Here is a 20,577-nt window from a genome sequence, read left to right on the forward strand (position 1 = left end):
TACCGAAACCAGAATAGGGAAAAAATAGTGAATTTTCAGTTTAAATGTATATGGGGGTTGTAGTAAATGGGTAAAAATAGTGGGGAAGGGTTTGGGAAGGGTTTAAAAGCCCAGGGAAACGGGGCTTGGGCCCCCCAAATGAAAACATGACATAGATCCCTGAAAATCGTCAGTTACCATGAAATTCAGCAAGTGTTGAAAGCAGTGACACTTTAGCAGTGAGTCGAGTCCCTGATTGATGTCATACATTACGTTTTATGTGATGTCATCACTGTGCTCATGGGCTGTGCATTAGGGACTCAGGGTGAAGATTGCATTGCTTCCGATACTTGCTAAATTTCATGAATTTTGCTACATTGAACTGTTTAATCTTAACTGTCTCGTAAATACAGTTTTTTCACTACATTTAAGGGGATTTTATGCAGTATCTTACTTCACCTATAGTAGTAAAAGACCATGGTCCACTGAAAAACTGTGTGCCATTGCCTGTGGTCTTCGGCTATAGCCACTGGCCACTTCCCAACAATTTGGGGCTGGGCCGAAAATGTACTTATTTCTGGCTGTGTCTCAGCAGACATTTTGAAAAGGTGTTTTTGTCCTCCTTTTTGGGTCTTGCAAAAATGTTTAGGGAATTTATCTGCGTGTACATCACACTAGAATTTAATTGAACTTTGCGATTCCTGTGAGAATCCCCCCCATCACCCCGGCTTCTGGCGGCATGTTCACGAAGAAGAAGAAAACGCCATCAAATTAAAAACTCTTCCCAAACCCCACTACAACTTCAAATTTACATGAATCCTCGATGATGGAAAACTGCCCCCAGAGCCTGTCTTTATATAATTTAAACAATGTTTATTTCCATGACGTAGTTCAAATTCCTGAAAGAACTTCTCATAAGGTGAATGCATGGATGGTATTTATCTCACAAAAATACGAAAATGAAAGCACCAAAATATTATTCCCTAGCTCTCCCCGAGCCTCAATCTCACCAATTGATCCTCTTTCACTATCCATCCGGAAAGCAAATATCTCCCTTCCGTTCTCCTAATATAATTTTAAGCAAGTTTCTTTTTATGTTAGCGCAGAGATTCTTGTGAGATGTCTTGAACTGATGAATAAATATCGACTTTTCATTTCTGAAATGCTCACTTATCTGGATTGCACCCTGGGATATAAATAAAAGATTTTTGTGCCAGGGCACCCTGTTCTCTACCAAATAATTTAAAAACGACTCGAAGGATTTTAACAGAACTACGAAAAGGCAGATTTGCATCACTTTGTGTCGAAGTCGTTTCTAATTGGAAGTAAATCCAACCTTCCATTTAGGCTTGTGCCTGTTCAATTAATGCCCTATTTTGCCTACAGGAAAAACAATGCAAAAGAACAAAAACACCTATTTTTGTAGCAGTTTATAACTTTTAAACCCGAGGCTAAATTCAAAAGTTAATAGCAGTTGGTGATGTTGTTGGGGTCCAATGTTGGTTTCTTGTGAAGTGGGATGAGTTGTCCGGTCTTGAGGGTTATGGGGAGGGTGCCTTGCGTTAGGGAGCTGTTGATGATTTTCAGGTAAGGGAGGAGGTCTTGAGTGGGGAGGCGGGGAGGGTGCCTTCTGCATACAATGTGGCCTTAAGGGATGCTACGGTGGCAGTGAGGTCTTCCATAGTGAGTGTCTTGGAAGTTGTCCAGCTAGTTGTGGTTTTGTGAGATGAGATGGGTAGTGTGCTGTCAACTGTGGTATTGGTGTCTGTGTTGGCGGATAATGCCAACCTTGTTGATGAAGAAAGTTGATGGGGGATTTTTCAATGTAGTGCAGTACGGGTGGGTCAGGCAAAGTGATGATGCAGTGCTTGATGGCTTTGGAGAGGGCTCTGCTTTCTTTGTTGGTCTTGGCTATGGTGTTTTGGTAGTAGTTGGCCTTGGCAGTGGTGATGTTATCTACGGATAACACAGGGTTCTTTGAGCAGGCCGAGGTTGGATGTCTCTTCTTGTTTTCTGGTGGTTCTTTTGTTGAAGCAGTTGATTTCTTGTGTCTACTAGTGTGCAGAAGGTTTAGGCTTGAGGGTGCATTGTTTCAGTGGGGTATTGTGGTTGATGTTTGTGAGGGTGGTGTTGTGTTCTTGGAGAAGCAAGTTGCAGTCCTGTTTCATCAGAGGTGCATCAGCCAATGTGAGGTGTAGTTTGGTGAGGTCATTCATGCGAGTCTCCACTGGGAGGTTCTTGACTGATCTGAAGGCTTGTTTTCTGGTTTTCTGAAGGGTTGCTTGATGGTTGCGGTTTGACTAATGTGAAAGGGCGTTGTTAGATGGTCTGACCAGTTGCGCAGGATTGCAGAGCTGTGATGGAGGGTCTGCAGGGTGGTGATTGAGTCGAGGATATTACCTTTCCTGTGAAGTGGGTCTTTTGTATGCTGCATGAGGTGCATAGTGTCGAGTAGGCAGTGGAGATCTTCATTCCTTGACTTAGTTTATGGATTGCCAGGGTTGTTGAAGTCACTGAGTCAGGTGTTCTTGACATGCGTGAGAGGCCTGGTGGTGACCAATTCCATGAAGTCTTCGATGAAGGAAGAGGGGGACACCCCCATTACCCCCGACTCCCGTTACTTAGTCCAAGGAAAGTGGGGGACACCCCTGCGACCCCGATTCTGCTTGGGCGCAGTATTGTGAGTCTGCAAAAAGAAATGTACCAAAGTCACCGTAACTGCTTAATCGCAGTTACACGGTCGACATTTTGGTACGTTGTACTGGTATAATTTTGGACTTGTGTATTGTATCTCTTATTGCAGACTTCAAACACTATGGTACTCCCAACCTTTCTTTGTGACTTCCCCTAGGACCTCTGTTTGACATGTCTAATGTGCCAGGTGCACATGTTTCTTCTGCATCACATCCATTTTTGTTAGCCTTGTGTCTTCAAGCCTAGTATTTTCGTCTGTTTTCGATACTTGCAATTGCAGCCATTTGCGATGACAAACCTATGTACTTGTTTTTCAGACAGTGGAGAGGGAAGACCTTGCTGGAAAAGCCAAAAAGCTGAAAACGGATTCCGACAAGTTGCTAACTGAAGCCAAGAATACTGAAAAGTCATTGCAAGGTATTACAGAAAACATAGTTGTGTGAAGGTGACCACATATTCTGGCCTTCCTTACCACCCATCACCCCCTTCGTCCCCCCTTGCAAAGAAAAGACATACTCTCGTGAGGAGTTAACATCAGGGTGCATGTTTTATATGGAGATCCCATAAGATATATTTCCGTTCAGGCTAACCCACTACTGGCACGTCTGCATAGGTACCTTGCTGGTCAGTTTCCCGTCTCTCATGAGCACCCCCACAGTGCTGTTCTCATCGGGCCTTGGACCACTTCCTTGCTACTCCACCTTCTTCATAGTGGCAGCATCCAAGGCGTTCCTGGACCACCGTGTACTTCTTCTGCAATGAGAGCAAACACATTAGCCTTAGCCTCCCCATCTCTCTGCCGTGAGCGGGTGGGAATTGGTAGCTCCTTCTGCTGTTTCAGACAAAGAGAAAGTGTTCTTTTACTTTTCATTTAAATACTAACACCATCCTGCTTCCCCATTAGCCTGCCATGGGCTATATCTCTACCCCAAATTCTCAACTGAGACTACGCTGCTGGTCAATGCTCAAGCAGGGCTGGTCAGGGTCACCTTTGCATAATTGCTTTATTGCCCGCCTAACCTTCCTGTTTCCTTGATGACCGGGATGGCTCCACCAACACAGTTATGTTATTGGCAGCCCTGCAATACCCCCTTTTGGGGTTGGGTCAGAATACTAAGATGATGGCCCATCAGAGACCGGTCACTCACGCCAAGGCCAATTCATACTTTGTCTCCTTTGGTGGGGTATTTTTGCTGCATCGGTGTGAAAGTCAAGCAGATAGTGGCCAAGAACCAGCTTTCAAGATGAGAGAAGGGCCGATTGTAATGAATACAAGGCGAGAACACAACAGTCTGATTCCCTCCATCTGACAGCCGGACTGAGATGCAGCTGCTACTGTGACATCAACTCTTAGACCAGGAAGACCTATCACATGGTTACGATTGCTTTGAGATAAGAATTCAGAATGAGCAAGAGAAGGCAATAGAAGGGTGGGTTCAACACAATACACCAACCCTTAATCCAGGAGGACCTAGCACATGGTTACGATTGCTTTGAGTTAAGAATTCAGAAGGAGCAGGAGAAAGCAATAGTGGGATGGTTCAACACAATACGCCAACTCTTGGACAAGCCTAGGCCCTCATACCACTAGGGTGGTGATTTGGCACAGTATTAAAAGCTATTAACAAAACATAACATACCAGTATTTGCAAAACTTAAGAATCTCAGATAATAGGCAAAGGCTGGTTATGGAACGATAACTCATGTAGTTCTGGAAATAAAAAATGAAAAAGTGTAAAACTGTTTTACAACAAAAAAGAGAAATAACTACCAAATACCACCACCCACTAAGTTTAGGTGTAGGGAATACACGTTATGGGGGAGGCCATGGGTCGGTGTGTGGGGGTGGGTCACTCCCCTGAAGTGGAAAGATTGGGCAGGTGTGGACTGGGAACCGAAAGTGGCCCTGGAAATGTTTTTAAAAGTAGCCCTATATTAAATCATGCAAGCAAGCCTAGCCATCTAAGTAGAGTTTGGAGGGTTCTCTCACTAAAAAATGAGGAACAGATGGATCTAAAAAGAATGTAAAGCATGTTTGCCTCTAGATAGGGATTAGGATTAAAAAGTATTTAAATAGAACAAAAATGTGGCATGTAACATTTGCAAGAGGGAGGGATAACATCCTGGAAGCTTGATAACAAATTATTTACTTTCAAGGGCCGCGGGAACAGGGAGAGAGGCAAAGAAATGGGTGGGGTGCATGGTAGAGCGTGAAAGATGAGAGTACCTATAGTGAAGGGGCCACAGTGGCGAGGTCCAATGGAAATCTCCAGAGATCCCTGTAGGCCAGTTTAGCCCCAGGACAGTGAGAGGGGGGTAAAACATGGAGAAAAAAAGATCAGTGAATAACTTGATCTGTCTCCAAAGGGCAGTTAAGGAACACACTGTTTAATGCACCACACCACAAGGGCCGCACCGTGCCTAGTCGGCATATGTACAGCAGCGGGATAATGCACAACCCTGTAGAGACGTTGTGTGAGCAACTTGAAGAACAGGTTTAACTCCTGATGGTAATGCCCTGCCCAGGCCTCGTTCTGAGGTCTCCCAAGGCTCACTTACTAATAGCGTTTTACAGAGCACGGAACACGCCCAGGCGTGGGTACCAGAGCACTGTCCAAGAGACACAGTCTGGCAAGCATAATTACAATCACAGGCAGCAATTACAGGAACAACAAGAGTACAATTCACCTCTGAAATTATCCAGCTTTTCACTCGCGGTGCTAAGCCCTTTTTTGTCATCAGTACATACGGTAGATTTGATTCTTTTTTAACCACATGCACATTCTAGGTCCTTTTTGCTATATGAGTATCTGAGGGTGTTTTGCTCTTGATCAAGGGTGTCGACTTGGAAGGAGATACAATGGTGGTAGATTAAGTCGGGCACCCAGAGTCAAATTTAGATTAGTCTCCTCTGGATACAGAAAACTTACATTCCTGGTTGGAATGATACCTGGGCACTGTTCAGAGAGCTTGCTGGGTCATAGAACGCATGTACAATAGGTACAGTACAACCTGAGTGCAAAACCAATGCCTCCTAGCGGAACACGTGGATTGCCAGAGCAATCAATTCAAACGAGGGAAGGAGACAATAGTGTCATGGACTGAATGCTTGGGGGCGGGGTGGGGGCATGGAAGGAGGTCTACAGGCGTTGTAAACACGCAGATGTTCTTTAAAGCAATCCTGCAAAAGCTAATGCTCTCAATGCAGCCAAGATTTCGGTGTCAGGCTTTCATTCTTCTCCTGACCAATCAGGAGGTGAAAGGAGTTGATGTTGTGCTCAGAAATCTTGGCCTTCCTCCACTGCATCTGCTGTCGCAAACTGTGAAACAAGGTACACAAATGGTTCTTCAGAGAGTGCATACACACTTTGACATACTGCCCTGGGCATAGCGAGGCTATTGCTTCATCGGGGGAAGTACTGCGCAGTTGCATGACTCTGAGGAGCTGAGAACTTGCTGCTTGGTTGATCTTCCCTGGCCAACGCTCAGCATTTCAGAATCCAAGACAGCTCCGGGTTCCACACTCTGAGGCTGACAGAAGGCAACTTGGCTCCGCTCCACAACACGCAGTGCGAAACAATGCCATCTACGTTACCCATGAACCACACATGGGTGCTTCACATAAGTCACAGGTTAGCCATGACAAGTGCTTTTTATGACATATTTATCTTCATTAAATGAAATATTTGGAGTTCAGACTTCAAGTTCCGTGACTTGTTTGCACCCACATGTGTGCCATTGCTTTTACTGAGAGAAACCCCAACATACGAATGGAATCTGAGTTGAAATGTAAGAAGAGCATGTATTTTAGACAACGTTCTGCAGTTCTGGAATCCTGGGCCACCGCGAGTAGGTAAAGTCTGATAAAGGCTCATTACCCCACCTCAGATTTCCGCTCATGTCTCACTTTTCGGCTTGCGGCCTGTGCTCATTGGGTGTAACTGTGCATTGAACTGCCAAACTGAGAAGCAATGGTTATTGCGCTTGGGTTTTATTGCCCTTTATTTTTCCTCCATAAGTGACGTTCATGCGCCCTCTCAGTTAGAAGATTCATTTAGACAATGGAGAAAAACATTAATGTAAAGAAAGCTCAAATGCTGTCTGGGGACATAGGGAGACTTAATTTGCATAGATAGTCCAAGATTACCCTATCTGTAATGCCAAAGGGCGGCAGCATACTGCATACATGCATGGATCTGGTAGAAAACACTCCTGGCAGCACCATCTGCACCCCCACCCACCACCTAACGAAAATGACCCCTAAACATGCAGGGACCCCCAAACCATAGAATAGGGAAAAGCCCTGCCTCTAACCATGTTCACTGTGGCCAGGTCAAATCAATTTGAATCAAGCACAGGCTGGGACTTCCATTAGGTTTCTCGTTTACAAGGCCTGCAGCCAGAGACTCCAAGCAACATGGTAACGCTTTCCAAAGACAACCTGACTGGTAACCAAGGGATGGGTTGGATCTTGGTAATCCAGCAAGCTATCTTTGACAATAATGCACTTCAAAGAATACCAATACAGTCATAGGGTCGTTCTTTTAAAGCAGGGATCTTCGACCTACTCCAGATGCTTTGACAGCAACTTCCATGAGCCTTCACCGTTCACTATACTGTCTAGGGCTGACGGGAGTTGTGGTCCTAAACATCTGCCAAGCCAGATCCCTGCAGACCCCAACTCTAAGGAGCAACTTTTGGAAATGGCTGATGGGTTGCCTGGATTTCTTGGGGTCAACCAGTAGCAAATGATTGTCGTAATGCACAGATCTTTCTGTTGCCCCGAACTTGAGTATTGATCAATTGGGAATTGCACGTTATTCTTTGAGAAGGTATTCTCGCTCCATTTCCAAAGGAATACCTACCTTGCAACAGTGAGGTAAGTTGTAGTGTTCTGGATCTCTGAAATGTGGCCATTCCTAGCGATGTTCGAACAGCGACTTGCGTTGGTTCACTCAGGATTTAATACTGCACGAGCCTGCGTCACAGATTCGGATCAGTTACATTTCTTTTTGAGCACATCTTTAAAATACTCAAACGTAAAAGGTGTCAAAGTAAACCATGTTTGCGATTAGAAATTGACATTTTGTTTGGGTTTTTTGCAGATATTAAACCAGGATTTGAGGACATAAAGGACAGATTGACCGATGCTGAAGAAAAGAAGACCAGAATGATGAAAGACCTAAATGCTGTAAAAAGGGACCTGGATGGGATTCGCAGAGGTTAGTGGCCGCTCCAGTTGACTTTGGGTCCGGCTGCGGTTTAGGGTTCTATGCCATACTTACTCCACTGCTTCTTTGCTTGTGTCTACAGATGACATTGACGCAATGATCAACAGCGCCAAGACCAACGTTCAAACTGCCAATAGCGTCACCAACAACGTCCTGAATGAGCTGAAGCCCATCAAAGAAGACGTGGACAATCTGAAGGGCACCATCGGAGCCACTGAGAGCGCAGCCTTCAACAAACTCTTAGAAGATGCTGACAGCTCAGGTAGGAGCCATTTCTTGCCAGAATAAATGTCGAGACAGATAGGCGGCATGAAGTCGCCTGCGTCCTGCTGTGTCCATTTTTTATAGTTCTGAGTGCGCGTCCCCGTCCCTTCACATTGTGCAGGTCGGCACCCATTTTCCCATCCACGACTCAAGCTTTGTGAACTTAAAGGTGAACACTTCTTGCATTTCCCAGCTTCCAGCAAACACCGTTTTCACGTTGCAAGTGGTATGCAGTGATTATATCGAATAGGAAATAACGAATGCAATTTTACCCAAAAAAAGACTGAATGCTAAATATATAGAGGGTGGGGATAAGGAGTTAAAAGGTCTGGGGAGTGGTTCAGGGTGGGGTTAGAAGCATGGGTAAATGGGGATTTTGGGGGGGCTCCTCGATTTAAAAAAGAAAATGTGGTATTTGTTTTTTTCCAGGAAAATTGCATTTGTTATTTCTCAATTCGTTATAATCACATGTAACCGTTGCAAGTCCGCAGGCGATAGGACAGCCTCCAGCTTGTTATTTTGAGGTGATGATAATCGATCGAGGATGCATAGCTCACTCTTCATGAAGAGTTTTCTGCTTTCTCAGTCGGATACTTGCTCCAATCCCCCGCTTCCCACCCTGGAGTGGCTTGCTTACTCCCGATCACTGGGTGATATATTTTTGAAAGTATCTGAACAGCATTTACTCGTTGCTTCTTCCTCTCTTTACTGGGAGGCTGGCTCACTGAGGCGCAGTGGGTGCTATGGCCCAAGGCAAAGGGTGTGTTGAAGCATTTTTCACAGGAGACCCACATGTATTCCTTAGAAAGGGCAGTGCCACAGATCATTGTTGTGTTCAACCTGCACAACAGAAAAACACGTTTTCATCTGAAATAGAATTTCGATCAAGAAACATCAGAAACATAGCTATGGGATCCAGCGTAGAATCGCCAGGTTACCAGTCTAGTTACAGATAAACACCACCACAACAGGTGACCCTCAGGGGGCTAGCCTGTTTGGATGCAGTGAAATATTGTTTCCACTTTCATTTGCAAATGTTTTCTTTTTGACAGTTGCATAGTTTTACCTATTCATCTTGTTATAATTTTGACACGTGGCAATGCCATCTAAAGGCTGTTTATGTGGATCTAGGAGTGGGTAATGGAGGCTGTACATTTGAAAATAGCAGAAGGAAGTGCTAATAGTTAATCCCGTCGTGTTAAGGAGTACACGTGGTTTTGGGGATGTGCAATGGGATGAGCGAGTTGATGTGGGTGAAAGAGGATCATGGTTTGAAAAAGAAGGAATTGAGGTGATGGTAAGAGTTTAAAGGGAAATGAAAGGGTTTTGTGGGGCTCCTGTGGGGTTCCTCACCCATATTTGGTTAGCTACAGGAAATTCCTACAACAAAGGAAGGTGACATGGCTTCAAAATGTAGATGACTTAACCTTGACATGAAATTACCAGTGATATTGTATTCGAGACATTTATGCTTTGGTTAAATACTGAAGATAAACTAAAATCGCATAAACCCGACTAAGCGGCAGTACTGAGAAGTGTATTATGCTGTCCATGAGAATGACTTGTGTGAGTGAGCATTGCTTTAGAAATGTTGACTACAGAGCGAGGCAGCTGTCAGTAGGCTTTGTAGAAGGGTCTCTTGTTGCAGTATTAGGTTTTACTTCTCTGCTGCAATAATTTCCATGGCTTGATCTCCAACCAACAGTGAAGAAGCTGACCAACAAACTCCCAGGCCTTTTCAGCAAAATGGAGAGCATCAACCAGCTGATGCCAATTGGAAATATCTCAGAGAACGTGAGCCGCATCCGGGAGCTCATCCAGCAAGCAAGAGACGCGGCAAACAAGGTCTGCTGTGTGTTGCATCCCATAACGCTTATATGTCTGTCATTGTTGACATAGCTCATTGTGCAGAACTATTGCCAGGCATCTGTCATATGCTGTCATATGTTTGTGAGATTCATATTTTTACATTATTGCCTGAAAATCAAGGCCAAACCTCCGAAGTAACATAGATAATGAATACCTACTGCCGGTGAGCTAATATTTAATGGAACAAAACAGTGACCTAATGGTGAAGACATATATATTTCGATTGCATTCCCCCTGAGTCCTCTTAGTTGAGTCCATTCTACACTAGAAACCACAAAACCCTACCAAAAGTTTTCCTTTCCTGTTTAATGAATCACAAAGGTTGTACAACTACAGACATCTAGTGCCCCCTCGTCCCTGTAATTTCCGAGCTCACCAGCGACCAATCATACCACCACACACCCGCCCAAAAATAAAGCTCTGCATCACCCTACATCAGAGCGTGGACAACACCTCACTACCTCAATTAGTAGCTATTAAGTTGTACTTTTTTCAGATATCGATTTTTGGTGGCTGTGTGTGTTTCTTTTTTTTGTGTTATTTTATGAAAGGCCTCTTTTTTGTTTTTTGGTTCTGTGATTATACAGCGGCCAAAAAACTGTTGTAAAAAATACTGATTTTAAAAAAAAACATTTTTTTGCATTTTATATGCACAGGGAATCCACGCTCCGCCCCCCTCCCCCATATAAAATGCAAAAACTTATTTTTTAAATACATCTGTATTTTTGGTATTTTTGCCCCAGTTTTTTATGCCGCAATACAATCACTGGATACCGCATAAAATTCCACATAGCTCATTTAGACCTCATTGAGTGTCGTTCTTGTGTGAATAATTTGTAACCTACTGGTCATTGTTTCATTTTCAGGCAGGGCTCATCCTTCTGAAGTGGATACAATGAGCACTGTTGCATTTAATTAAGGTTACGGCTATTATTTATCCATGGGAGGCCATTGGTTTGGCATGCGCTTAGTGTTATTATCCTAGCGGTACATAGAAAAGCCACTGCGCAGCAGATGACAATATAAATTGTGCTTACGTTCTATTCACAAAGTCATGAGCTACATAAAATGTAACACGTGTCTCTGTTCTCTACTCCCGCCTCTGGCACGGTTAGGTAGGGATTCCCATGAAGTTCAATGGCGAGTCTGGGGTCGAGGTGCGGCCTCCAAGCAATCTGGAAGATCTGAAAGGCTACAGCGCCCTATCACTCTACCTCCAGCGAGCGGCCACAAGCCCCACCAACATGTTTGTGATGTACTTGGGGAATAAAGATGTAAGTATTACCATCTTGATCCAAAAGAATTTTCTTTGCACGTGACCCTCATTACAGCAGAAATACCAGCCCTTCCCCACCAGGCACTATCCTTTTCCACCCAAGGTCAAACTGCCTGATTGATTACACATACACATAATAATTACTTTCCATCTGGACGAGCAGTCTAACACGTCATTTCATCTATTTCACGCTAGGCTGTATCATTTCACTTGAGAGGCAGTGTGTGATGGTCCTTCAATGCTCTCCAAAATTGTGTTGTGTGCCAGAAGAATGTCTCCTCCCCCTGGCAGGTGTGAAGCAGACTCGCCAATGTCCTGCCAAAACAGAACCCAAAATAAGACAAGCTCAAGGCTTATGTCATTGCAAGTGATGCGCCAGTGCTTTAATGCCAAAATGGCTTCCAGTTACAGCGGAGGAAGGGGGGCTTTACTTGTCCTGTCCAAAATGACTGCTACACAATTGGTGGATTTTGAATGGTGTGCTATGCCTGCAGCAATAATCAATGCCGGCAGATATGTAATATTTATTTATTGTATTATTTATTGTAATTTTTATAAAGCGCTGCTCGCTCATGGGCCGCAGAGCGCAATATTGGTCCTTTATTCTAGAGTGGAGTCTGAACATTGGGAAAAAACATCAGTCACCAGAAGGACAAATGTAGGCTTGTGAGAGGAACAGATTCCAAACTTCTATTCAACTTGTGATACGAATGTGGGCCCTCCTAGCACCAGGCTTAAATTAATAAAACAGTGGTATGATTTTAATCCAATTAAGGAATTCCTCGCTTTTTTCGGCCTACCATTTGGATAGAGTTGGTGGGTTTGGGTTAGGTATGTAGAAAGAGGGGTGAAACGGGTGGATGAGGGATAGGTGACCGGTAAATGAAATGAAATGATATTTTATTTATATCGCGCTCGTACACAAGTGTTTCATACGTCTTAAAATAATCACGCCCTGACAAAGCAAGGTGCACACCCCTGGAAAATATGTGCTGACTTATATATTATAAATTGCTGGAATCAAGTGAAATGAAACTGCTTCCTGAGTGGAAAGCCACGAGTTGTCTTAGATGTCTGGATCAAACACACTGTTGTCTCCCTTATACGCATGCTCCTAACAGGCCAGGGGTGTGTAGACCCGCACAGCCAGGCAGCCCACTGCCATTCTGAGCAAGCATGGACTGCTGCTAACGCAACTCTTGAACGCAGCACACCTGCCTGTGCCACAGGGACGTCATTTGGGGGTCGCCAGGGGTCGCAGTTGCGACCTCTGAGGTCTCCCTTGCTACCCCTAGAAAAAAAGATTTAAAAAAAAAACTTTTTTAAAAACTTCTTTGAAAAAAATGTCAGCTCCTGGGCTGTGGCCAGTGTCATTTGACCAGTGTCATAATTATCATTTGGCCTTGGACGTGTGCTTGCATTCACAGTATTTTGGTAATATTGTCCTATGCACACTGATATTAACGATACAAATAGTGATCCATTCTTGTATAAAATGTATATAACATTATAGTGATATCGCACCCATATTTTTGTATTGTACTTAGGAACAATAAGTGACGTCCCTCCCTGTTTTGTCAAGGGGTGATAGGTTGTGTTCCATTGCTTCCCGTGAGGTCACTTCAAGGTGGGGAAGAGGGGGCAAACGGCATCACTTCCTGTGATGTCATCAGAGGTCAAAGGTCATGTAATATCACTTCCGCTACCCCTGGCATTTTGGTGAAATGACGTCCCTGCTGTGCCAGTACCCTCTGCAACGTGCACCATCCTTGCACTAGCAGGAGAAAGCAGCCCAGTTTCTACCACTCCCTCCTGGCCACCTTGCAGCAAGAGGGGAAGGCTGGAATCGGCCGGATGTGCAGCCGCCGACAAACAGTGGCGGGAAGTGAATATATTTGTAAATGTCCTGATTTCTGTTTAAGAGCCAAAAGCTGTTGGAGCCCATTTTAAAGATATATATCAAGGCCATACCAGTGCCACTCGCCCAACCCCCTCACTCTACTTTGCTATGGCGAAGTCTGTGGTTGCCGGGTGCATGTAATGGTCGAAAGGCATGCCTGAGGTGTTTGGAACACGACATGAATGTGTGAATTAGTGCTTTCACCAGGAGAAAGCTTTTTCTGGATAGATTGATGGATGGCTGCATTCAAAGCTGCATTTGTGTGAAGTGCTGCGCTTTGACAGCCGCGGGGGCAGGGCACTTTACTGGGACGGCAATAAGGGATGCCCCCCCAGAGAAGCGCAGCGCCTCCCCCACTTGTCCCCCAATTCAGTAAACCGTAAAGCACCAGCGAAGCCTCTAGGGGGATTTAACGAACGAGTTAGTAGCTAACAGAACAGTGCGCATTTTTGTCTCCAAAATGCCCACCTCAGCTTTATGGTTAACTCGTAGATGTCAGGGCTGCAAGGAGAAAGGCTCTCCTGCCAACGGTAGAAGCATCACGAAGAAAGCCAAGGTGCACTTACTCTACCCTGGCACCCACCCTGCGAGCAGGGACGTCATTTCACTAAAAAAAACAGGGGTAGAGGAAGTGCCATTACATGACCTTTGACCTTTGATGACATCACAGGAAGTGATGCCATTTGCCCCCTCTTCCCCACCTCGAAGTGACATCACGGGAAGCGATAGAACACGACCTATCACCCCTTGACAAAACAGGAAGGGACGTCACTTATTGTTCCTAAGTACAATACAAAAAATATGGGTGCAATATCACTATAATGTTATATACATTTCATACAAGAATGGATCACTATTTGTATCGTTAATATCAGTGTGCATAGGACAATATTACCAAATTACTGTGAATGCAAGAAGACGTCCACGGCCAAATGATAATTATGACACTGGTCACATGACACTGGCCACAGCCCAGGAGCTGACATTTTTTTTAAAAAGTTTTAAAAAAAAGTTTTTTAAAAAAATCTTTTTTCTAGGGGTAGCAAGTGAGACCACAGGGGTAGCAAGGGAGACCTTGGAGGTCGCAACTGCGACCCCTGGCAACCCCCAAATGACGTCCCTGTCTGCGAGGCACCCCACTACGTCCCTGCTCCCCAGGGATAAATGAGGCCAATGGCGATCGGGTACTGGCGGTCCAAGGGGAGAAACCAGCACAGGCGACTGGGAAACATTATTCTGAATGCGCCTCGCGTATGTATAAAGATATATACTTTGTACTGTATGTACGTTATGGAAAACAGAGCAAAAACTGGTAGGCAAGAGCAAAGTCACCTAACATTTGGTTAGGCTCCAAAAATGCATAGCTGTGTAGCCTTCGATCACAGAAAGAGAGGACGTTTGAGGCGACAGTGTCCCGCCCAGGATGCCCCTTTCACCTGGGCAGATCATCAGCGGGGCAGCATTAATGTAGGGCACGCTGACCACAGGAAACACTGTGGTAGAAGTGTACCAAAAAAAAGTAGGGGAACTGTGGTCTCGGCGGGGGAGAGGGTAGGAGGAAGCATAGTGCAACATGTGACAAGGTATTGCGTCGGAGCATTGGAACAGTCTAAGTGACTGGTAACTAAGGCTCCTAGTACAACTTTACACTTGCACAGGGACATGAATGGACAAATCCTCTCTATAGAATGGTAAATATGGTCCTAAAAAGTAGAGGAATGGTAAACAGAAAACAAATAAAGTAGAACACCGCACCTGACCTCTCCCGCTCACTGGAAATGAGCTCCGTCTTGTGGGTGGGAGTGAGGAGTGTCCAAGAACTCAAATGTGCCGGGAGGATAGCTCAGCGGCAACGTTTTCGCCTTGGAAGCAAGACGAGACGATGCAGCATAGGATTTTTCCGTGCTTAGAAACCTCTGGGTATCTAAGCGCGTTATAAATACGCAACTAAGACAAAAAACAATTACGCAACAAAAAGAAAATATCCTGTAACAGCGCCTCGATGCCCGCGTGCTGTATGAGCGCTTTAAAAATGCAAAATAAAAAAAAATATTAAAATGAGTGACCCTGGAAGAAGGCGACTTGGTAAAAGTCGGCACAGGCCCATCCTCATCTAACACTTCAAGGACACACAAATAAGTCTCAAATACAAGAAGCTGTTCTGCCCCTAAAGTTGCCATTTTAGGGTCAGGCAAAACAAATGTCATGGTGTCACTGATGGCCTGCTGTAAAATGGATGCCTTGGAGAGACGGCGCAAATCAAAGGTTAATAGGACATTGTCGGATATGATCCTGGCTGCAGTGTGTCCCGTGAAAGTGTGGCCTCTTTTCATTGTGCCTGGGAGTGTACTGATGAGAACTCTTATCAATCAGGGCAACCATCTTCTTAGAATAAAGTATGTGTACAACTTGAACGTTCATTGAAATTATGCTTTTAAGTGACTTGATTGACAACCCATCAGGTTTACCCCCTGCATGTTGCCCGTATCATCTCATCCATAAACCCTCAGCTCACTCACCCGACGCACCCGATACCTTACAACCAATGAACTGTTCAACAGCCTAGCTTAAGACTTCTGAAAATCTCATCAGCTCTATCCAACGCTACCACCACGCCTCCGTCCTCGGCCTTCTAGATCTCTCTGCACCCCTGAACACTGCAGATCGAGATGCCAACTAAAAGAATAACTAGAAAATAAATACATGGTTTGGATCTGCCAAACTGGTTACAAGACACAAAAGTCAACTGATTTCATTATCTCGAAGGAAGTCCATCACGCAGAAGACTCTTGAATAAAATGGGCGTCCATAGGTCAGGTGTGCATGCCGCGGCGCTCTTTGCCTGCCATTTCTGCGCCGATAATGTTCATGTGCTTTATTTCTTTAGACCTCGAAGGACTACATTGGGATGGCAGTGGAAAATGAACGGCTCCTCTGTGTGTATAACCTCGGAGGCAATGAAGCTGTGATAGACGTAACCGATAAGGTGACGCAAAGTGACATGGCTGTGAAGCAAAATATAATTGAAGATGTCATCATGGACAGAGTAATGTTTGATAGGTACAGAACTTTTTCATCATTTGCTTTTTTCATTTCAGCATTTAATTGCATTGTACCATATGTATTACTAATGCATTCCTGTTGTATTTCTTTGCTTTGCTCCTAGGATTTACCAATATGCTACATTGACATATACAAAAGGAGCCACCAACTCCAATCCAATGACCTCAAAGGAGGATGCAAGTGTGAGCCTAACCACCCTGCTGAACCTTGACCCCAGGGAAGCCGTATTCTATGTTGGGGGATACCCTGACGATTTTACGGTAAATGCTCATGCACGCTTTATGTTCTCTCTCCTGTGCTTGGAGTCGGTCCTCTCACACTCGTGTATGAGCTCCTCTCTATCAGTCGAACGGTGCTTTAATACACGTTTGGGCATTAGCAGTCACCAGTTGGGTGATGGATGTCAGAGTTGTTTCCCTTGCCTGACTGTATAGTGCACAGTCTCCACTGGCAACTATAATCTTATTCAGAAAGTCTTTCTTTTACTTCATTGGCAGCTTACATATTCTCTGTTGACTTCAGAAATCCATTGCCTTCTCCTCAACGCATTTCCCTGCAGTCTTCACTGTTCGGTAGCCTGCCCTTCAAAAGACACATGTAACTTCTTCCAGCAGCTTGCCAAATGTTGTCCCTTCTTCCAGTGCTGTGGTTTTTGTGCCTGTGTTAAATTAATCTCTACAGCAAGCTAATCAATATCATAATCACCTTCATGATAGACTAGCGTAGCCTCTATCTGATCCATTCCACTGAACACTGTAGTTCATGATCAGAACCCAACTGTTCCCCACCCCCCTTCCTCCGTTCCACCATGAAGCGTTTGGGTGGAATGCTTATGGTAGAACAAACATTCATAGGTCCTTCCATTCCACGTTCATCATATCACAGGACTCAGAATTATGCAAAGATAGGAAACTAGCTAGCACAATTCCCCCTATCCTTGGTATGCGAAAATGTCAAAGCACTTCCTATGGGCGCCAAACTCCAAGTTCACTGTAGGGTTGTGGAACATCAAGCGTAAACAACCTTTCACCTCAAGGTCATAACTTCCCTTTACTCCTTATATGCAGTTCCCACCAGACATGTCTCCCCTGCCAGAAGTTGGGGGCTGGAGTTAAGTTTCCACATTAGGAAGTTGTCAACACAACTGAAAAGATCATCTCTTGACAGCCCTCATTTCTAGTGTGATACATCTGTCTCAGGGTTTGCTTGTGGGGCATCCCAGTTCTAGTTTCCAGTGCCGGAAATGGAAAGAAAATGTACTCTGGGACCCCCTTCCCCTTTTACTGCAAGAGATTTTGGGGCAGGGGAGTTTTGTGGGCACGGCTGAGGGGTGGAGCCCCAGCCCAAGGCAGACAGCACCCTATCTCTTCAAGAAAACCAATCCTGGTAATTTGCATAAAAGCAAAGAGCGTTTTTGGACAATAGTGACTACATTTTATATTTTAAATATATCTGTGACAGTAGCTCAGCATTGAAGCCTTTTAATAAAGTAATGCAAATGGGGCTCTCTGCGCTTTTTATTTATCTCAATACTCAACAGATAAATGTCTGTAAATCGCAAGGCATATAAGCTTGGATGCAATGCAAGGCTGTTTCTGCATGGGGCTCTTGAATCAAGCAGTGAGTCTCCGGTGGGTCTTCTGAAGCAGGAGTGTGGGTGAAAGCTCCGTAGCTGATTCAGGGGACTACTGGACTAGTCTACTCCTGGGGCTTTTTGACTTCAGAATAAAATGGTGCTCCCGCATGACAAACTTAACCGGCACGCAGCTCCGTCTTGTTCTGGTCCATTTCCTACCTTATTATTCTTAGAGCACACCCCGCATTTTGAGTCCGATACAGCATTTTCTCTCTTCCCATAATTGTAATTTTGAGCAAAGGAGATGAAGCATTCTCCCACGCTGGATTGCAACCTCCAACCCCTGAAAGTTCTCTGGAAGCTTCCAGAAGTCCTGTCCAGTTTTATGCCCATGCTGCTCTCTTCACCTAGGAATTACAGGAGTGGAGCTATCACTTGGCAACAGTAGAAATCGAGTTCACAGTAGTTAATTTGTCGGTTTCACCCAGCCTTTACTATAACGCACTTGAAGTGTCTCGGTTCTTCTTCTCATGTACTGAAATATAGTCCTTTTCATGGTCACTGCATCTACATTGATACATGCACTTGTATGCGCATATTGTAAAGTAAGAAACTGCTAAACAACACACTTGATCAACAGTTGGGTTGTAGAGGGGTAGACATTGAAGATTTTATAAGAACAGCCTGATTAATCTCGGTTTCCCTTAAAACAAAAAGTTGTATGGAAACCATAGCTCTGCTCAAGACCGTGGGAAAACACGTTTGCAATATGGGTAACACATTATAATAAAACAGAAGAAAACGAGCTGAGCTGTGGGTTCGGGAATTTAGAAGAATTGGTTGTGGGTTTTGCATGTTATGGTTTCAAATGTTTCTGCTGCATCCGAAAACGTGTTGTTGTCACTATTAATGAAATGCCAATAAAAATATTTTTTTGGAGAAATAAAACGTATTTTCCTGCACAGCCTCCTCGAAACCTGGATTACCCTAAATTTCAAGGATGCATTGAACTTGATGATCTTAATGATAACGTTATTAGCTTGTACAACTTTAAGAAGACCTTCAAGCTCAACACGACGGCGGTGGTGCCCTGCAGAAGGTACATCCAACCCTTCCATCTTTCTGGGAGAAGCGTTTGTCATTCTGCTAAGTCTGTAATACTGTATTCTGGCTTATGGTGAAGGTGTTTTTGGTACTAGGGGTGGGATCTTGACCCTATTAGTAAGCTGAAGGGTTCCTTTGCAGCAGAGAATCCTGAAATGGCTGCCAGGACTCCATGCCCAATCTTAGCATGACTTGGGGTGGACACAGTGATTTAGATGCCGGTTACACAGATGGGCATATCCCTTGTGCCATGCTTATTCCTGGTGCTTGCTCACGCACTTCTTTGTGGGTGCAATACCTGTTTAATTTGAATAATTCTCTTTATCTTTTCCTTCTATCTTTCCTCATCTTTCTCTGGTATCTACCCTCACAGGTCATGTCCCTCAGTTTGTTCCGCAGCCTATGACATCCTAATCGGGTCTTCCACATCTCATGCCTACATCTGGCATACCGATCCATATGCCCTTAAATTGGCCTTACGCTTATCCTATGCACCTTCCCTCTGCTGCTCGCCTATCCCAGGCCTATTTTAGGACCTGGAGACAACCCCTCATACCTCCCGTTCTATTAGGGACACCTACACTGATGGAGAGCGCATGCTAATCAGATGGCACTGCTTTTGTGATTACAGTTAAGAAACAGGCGATGTCATAAGCCAGAAACCTGGTGTGTGTGTCTGTGTGTGTGTGTGTCTCTGGGAGAGATCCTTGTGTGTTGGCGATGTGTCAGGGTACACGTGGCTGGAGGAAAAAAAATATATCCGCTCCCACACCCATCGCGTTTTCCATGTTCCCACAGTCTCACAAAGAAGTGCATTCTCACTAACCCTACCTGTGAAGAATACATAGTGTCACTTGGCATAGTTGGCATGAATCTCAACACTGGGTCGCGTGTTGGGAGCGCCCTCTCTTCCACTCTGTGTCATTGTCACCTGAGCTATATCTGTTATTTCTAAGACAGTCCAGCTCTGTTCAGCTGCCATATGACAGGTTGTTCCACACCAGGCTCACATGGGAAGGGCACGCACTGTCTTCCACTGTATCACATTGTCAACTGGACTACATCTGTTATCCTCTAAGGCAGTCGAGCTCTGTTCCGCTGGCATATGACAGGTGGCTCCACAACCGGCTCACATGGGCTGGGCACGCACTCTCTTCCAATCTGTGTCATTGTCAACTGGGCTACATGTGTTTTCCTCCTGCACCCCAGCTGCCTTTGTCAGCCTGTGAGTTCAACTTGGGTCTAAGACTGCACCATCGCATATTGTGACAGAAATATATCAAACACTAAATGCACATCACTGGACTAATACCACATTTATCAAAGATATTGAGCTAACTCATAGAGCAGGTGTGGGCACATACATGGTGTGCAGGTCTGTGGACCAGTATCTATTGCTTACCTCATTTGGGCCACTGTGTCTATTTAGGCGAGCCACTGGCTAGTCTAGTGCCTTAGTTCCCCATCGCCTCAGATTCCTGCCTAATGGCTGGAATCCAGAGACTGTCCCCAGCCCTAGCTGTCACAGAATGCACTGATGCATTGGTTCCAGAGCACCTTGAAAGAGATAGATGTCGCTTTCAAGATGGCAGCCGGACGGGAGAGGACGTAGAGACTGCGC

General features: G+C 44.8%; 1 protein-coding gene across 2 annotated transcripts in view; it reads left to right on the forward strand.

Moving 5' to 3' along the window:
* The window catches only part of LAMA3 (laminin subunit alpha 3), a 1,348,901-nt gene that overhangs the window by 1,284,328 nt on the left and 43,996 nt on the right, over window positions 1-20,577 (forward strand). For both annotated transcript variants that reach the window (XM_069620910.1, XM_069620909.1), the window contains exons 55-62: window positions 2,991-3,090; window positions 7,779-7,895; window positions 7,987-8,166; window positions 9,874-10,013; window positions 11,153-11,311; window positions 16,101-16,273; window positions 16,380-16,536; window positions 18,818-18,951. In XM_069620910.1, coding sequence (XP_069477011.1) covers window positions 2,991-3,090; window positions 7,779-7,895; window positions 7,987-8,166; window positions 9,874-10,013; window positions 11,153-11,311; window positions 16,101-16,273; window positions 16,380-16,536; window positions 18,818-18,951 — 1,160 coding nt within the window. The remainder of the gene's footprint in view (window positions 1-2,990; window positions 3,091-7,778; window positions 7,896-7,986; window positions 8,167-9,873; window positions 10,014-11,152; window positions 11,312-16,100; window positions 16,274-16,379; window positions 16,537-18,817; window positions 18,952-20,577) is intronic.

This window comes from Ambystoma mexicanum, chromosome 5q (assembly GCF_040938575.1).
Source record: "Ambystoma mexicanum isolate Mex_15411 chromosome 5q, UKY_AmexF1_1, whole genome shotgun sequence".
NCBI lineage: Eukaryota > Metazoa > Chordata > Amphibia > Caudata > Ambystomatidae > Ambystoma > Ambystoma mexicanum.